Source organism: Peromyscus leucopus, chromosome 6 (genome assembly GCF_004664715.2).
Source record: "Peromyscus leucopus breed LL Stock chromosome 6, UCI_PerLeu_2.1, whole genome shotgun sequence".
NCBI classification, from domain to species: domain Eukaryota; kingdom Metazoa; phylum Chordata; class Mammalia; order Rodentia; family Cricetidae; genus Peromyscus; species Peromyscus leucopus.
In genome coordinates this window covers 61,507,967-61,512,502 of record NC_051068.1, presented here as the reverse complement: position 1 = coordinate 61,512,502, position 4,536 = coordinate 61,507,967, and the positions used below count along the sequence as shown (strand labels likewise).

Below are 4,536 nucleotides of genomic sequence, written 5' to 3'. Positions count from 1 at the left end.
TATATGAATTTAATAAGTGTTTCCTTCAAGTGTTTTCCCACTAAACAAGCACACACATGTGTGTATATATATATATAACAGAAGGACCCATATCTCCTGGTGACAGATGACAGGAAGCCCTACAGAGCAACTACTTTTCATTTGACTTAATTTGACAAAGTTACTTGAAAGCAGCAAAAGTTACATTGTATGCCATCTTGGTGCACAGGCAGATTAGAATGTATTTTCAGAATATTTTTCAATCAGGAAGATTAACTAATTGTAGCAAAATTTTACACTACTTTGATACTCAAAACTTTAATTAGAACTGTGCATGTTGGCTTACACCTACAATCCCAGAATTTGAGAGTCTGAGGCAGGAGCATTACCATGAGTTTGAGGCCAGCTTGGACTACATAGTGAGACTCTGTCTTTAAAAACCAACCAAAAAAACAAAAGAGAATAAAAGAACTCATTAGGATACAGATGTGTGTGTGTGTGTGTGTGTGTGTGTGTGTGTGTGTGTGTGTGTGTAACTTTATAAAAATAAGCAAGCTATTTGTTTCTTAAACTATATAGATAAACTAAAATATTCTAGAACATGATCTGAACTTAAAAACAAAGAAAACAGAAACCAGCAACTTCATGCATGTGAGCTAGCCAGCTGAAGAGTTATTTCAAACACACCCTGTCTCTTTCAAGTACAAAGCCTCTGAAGACAGTTTTATTCTCCCCAAACCTGCTAAGCAGAATTCTGCAGTTTCACTTAGTCATTATTTACCAGGGAGCTTTGCTATTCAAATCAAAGGCTGCTGCAATTAAGTCAAGGATTGTTAGACTTTCTCTTTTCTTATTCAATTAATTGACACTTTCCTTTTATGTTCCTTGTGCAATAAGATCACCAGGAAAAGTTCCTGCTCCGCAGATGTACAATACATGACTATTTAGATGACAAAGTGTTAATAAAGTTTTCAAGGTCTGCTAAAGAATTGTGAAGTTCGTCATTCATATCGTGACTTCTAAGAAACCTTTTAAGGGTGCCTACAGCTTCCATTGCTTCATTCTTGGATGGTAAGGGCAGGTCCACTTCTGGAGCTCCGCTGTCCTCCTCCTCTTCATCAGAAGCAAAAAATCCAGTTTCATCTTGTTTACTTTCTTTGGTCCACTCAGCTTCATCATTTGGGGTGGCTTCGCAAGTCTCCAGATCCTCATCCAGGGCAGCGTATTCCTCTATGGACAAGCCCTCAGGAAACTCCACTCCTGCCCCCAGAGCATGGGCAGCCAGGTCAAGAGCAGCGTCACTCTGTGCACTTGGCGGGTCATTTTCCCCCTGTGGAGACCTGAATCCTGCTTCTTCATAGCTTTTAACAATGGTCTCTGGGGTTACAGCTCTCCAGCAGAGATGCAGTGTATCAACAGCATCTAGCAGAGAAAATGTAAATTCTTTGCTACTTTCAACAGAACTTAAGAATTTCTTGATAAGACAATGCCGATACTTGATTTTAAGGCTCTTAATAACACCTTGTTTCATGGCTACAAACCCGGAAGACAAGCACGATGGGAAGAATGCTAACTCAATGGACTTCAGGTTCTTCACTTCTGGGTGTGCTGGAAAAGAATCAACAAAAATCACCACTCTTCGTTGCTGGGCTTGAAATTTCTCATCAAGCTTCTGCATCCACTGTTCAAATATGGCTGCAGTCATCCATGCCATTTTGTTAGCCTCATAATACACCGGCAGTGATTTGATACCTTTGAAACAATGTGGAGTTCGGTTTTTCCCGATAATAAGCAAGGGAAGCTTCTCTGTGCCGTCCATATTTGAACCTACTGCCAGCGTTATCCTGTCTTTGCACAGCTTTCCAATTGAACAGGTTTCTCCTTTAAATGCAAATGTATTTGTAGGTAACATTCGATAAAGCAGCCCAGTCTCTTTGACATTGAAGACGTTTTTAGGATGATAATCATTTAAATAGTAAGGAAGCACATTTTGGTACCAGACAGTGGCAGGGTCTATAGATATACCCGTGGCTTCTACAGGTTGTGCTCGGAATACTAAGCCATACCTGGACTTAAAACGATCCAGCCAACCATTGCTGCACTTAAAATCACTGTGTCCCAGCTTCTGGGCAAAATCATTGGCTTTTAGACGCAACATTGGACCATTAACTGGAACATTGAGACACTGGGCAATCCGATACCATCTCATCAATGCCTCTTCCAGATCCGTATAAAATGCCGTCCTCAGCCTTTTTCTCTTCGGATCAAATCGCAAAGATTCAAAGGCTTCCAGAACTTTGTCTTTGTTTTTCATAATGGAAGACAATGAATTTTTCTTTATTCCATACTCAGCTGCGATCTCTGCCTTCTTCTTGCCACTTTCCACTGCGTTGATGATGTCAATCTTTTCCTCAATGGAGAGACTCTTCTTTTTCTTCACTGTTACTGGCTGAGTCACGGCATCCACAGGAGCCTCTGCCATCGCAGCTGCAGATGTGAGCACCTCGTCTCTGACCTCCGGGTACGAGTTTCTGTAACCAAATTCGGTTTTCAGGACGGTATGGACCAGGGCTTCCAATCTGTCATTTCCTGTATTAAAGGTGGTAGGTATCAACAGTCTAATTCTTTAGGAAACCAACAACTAGACATATCTTTTCAGAGCCTGAAGAAAATTCTATATGCGACTAAAAGAGGCACCTCCTTCCTCGGGTCTTGTGTGGCTCAATTTATAGTTCTTCAGAGTTCCAGAAGTGAAGCTAAAATAGGAAGCTCATTATGTCAGACCTGCCCAGTCCTGCTGATGTATTTTTGGAGCTGCAATCCTTTAAGACGATACATTTTATCCATGCATGCTTCAACCTTTTACTAATTCTCCACAGCCAGCCTCAAAGATAAGAAGAAACAAACTTTCAAAAGTGTCCATGCCAAACATCACCTGTGAAGTTCTAGTTTCTTCAAAGTTACAGAAAAAAAAAAAGTGGCATGCTCCTTCTACTTCTTGAAAATGACAGGGGGAAAGGTAGCATTTTAGCAATATGTCAACTGGATATCAAGAAAATACTGTGCCACTCTGGGTGACTAAGAAACGGGTGGGAAGAAGTTTCTGAAACGCAGCGACCAACGTTTGCAGGTGAACACTTACCTCCTGAACGGCTCTCCACGAAACCTCCCCAGCTCTGCTTTGTGGGTTTGGAGCCTCCCTGTGCTTTGAAATACATACTTCTAAAATAAATCAGACAAATTTAATCTGTTTTAAAAATGTGTGCTTGCCAAAATTAAAGAACTAAAAACGATCCTGGAGAGATCCTTGGTGGCTGTTTTCTCCATGAGGTCAGGCTGTAGCCTCTGACTCCTCTAAGAGGAAAAATAGACAGTCAATTTTTAATAGCACATGGGAGACAGACTTCTTCATAGGAGTCTGCTTCATTGAAATACTAAATCAAGTGCTCGATAATTCCATTAAAAAAAATCTAAACCCTAATCTCCCTCAAAGCTAAACAATCCAATAATTTTTACATCAATTTAGTACAGTACCTGACTGTACACAGGTCAGTGTTGCTTGAGAACATGCATCATAATAAACACATTATTGAGAGGATATAATGTAGAAAAGTATCTAGACTAAAATAGGAAGTGGAATGACCGTGGTTCCTGCCCTCTCAGGCCCTCTGCTGTCGATGTGTGGAAAAGTGACTAGCCATAGTATAAAGACAAGAGCTTTGGTGCAAGATGGATCTTGACAAGTTGACTGCCACTTAGTACTTAGTGGTCCTGGGTCACCTAACTTAAAAGCCTCAGCTCTTTATCTGTAAAAGAGAGAAAACTGCAGGACTGACTTCAGAGAGTTGCTATGCACTCAGTAACACTCAGTGAGAGCACAAGGGACACAAGAGCACAAACGCACACACACACAACACACACACACATGCACACACACACACACACACAACACACACACACACACACACACACACACACACACACACACACACGCACACGCACACACATGCGCACGCGCAAGCACACACACCCCCTCGCATACAGGCCAGGCTGGTCTTGGACTTGCCATCCTCTCTTCAGCCGCTAAAGCACTGGCTAGATTTAACAGTATGCAACCACCATGCCCAGCAGCGCTTGTTAAAGTCCCCAACGAGTGGGCTGATCATTTCATCATTTCATCTGTAAATTGAAGATTTGGGGACATGTATAACAAAATAGAGTGGAAACAGTGCTCTGTTTGTGTGTGTGGGGGGGGGGCGTTGGGTGTCCTTTTTTTTACTTGAGACAAAGTCTCTCATTGAACCTGGAGCTCGCCATTTTCATCTAGGCTGTCTGTCTGTCTCCACACCCACCCCAAGCACTGAAGTTACAGGTGAATGCAGCCATTGCATGACTTATTAGAAGGCGCTAGGGCTCCAACACAGGTCTTCATGCTTGAACAGCAAGCACTCTTAGCCAGTCAGTCCTCCTCCTTGCCAAGCCTCATTCTTTTTAAGCAGCAGCAGTGAGAACAGCCACAGGACTCCATGTAGCAGGCTTTCTTGGACCGTCTGCCCT

The 4,536-nt window shown here is 42.2% G+C and overlaps 1 protein-coding gene across 1 annotated transcript; it reads right to left on the bottom strand.

The window, feature by feature from the left end:
• Window positions 1-472: 472 nt before the first annotated feature.
• Window positions 473-3,846, bottom strand: Tigd4 (tigger transposable element derived 4). Its single transcript, XM_028894285.2, has 2 exons — window positions 3,122-3,846; window positions 473-2,863 (listed from the first exon to the last, which is right to left on the bottom strand). Exon 2 carries the CDS (start codon window positions 2,459-2,461, stop codon window positions 920-922), a length of 1,542 nt encoding a protein of 513 aa, XP_028750118.1. The 5' UTR covers window positions 2,462-2,863; window positions 3,122-3,846; the 3' UTR covers window positions 473-919.
• Window positions 3,847-4,536: the final 690 nt, after the last annotated feature.

Excerpts from the sequence above, each read along its gene's own strand:
- Tigd4 (XM_028894285.2), bottom strand. The coding sequence starts at position 2,461 with ATGGCAGAGGCTCCTGTGGATGCCGTGACTCAGCCAGTAACAGTGAAG.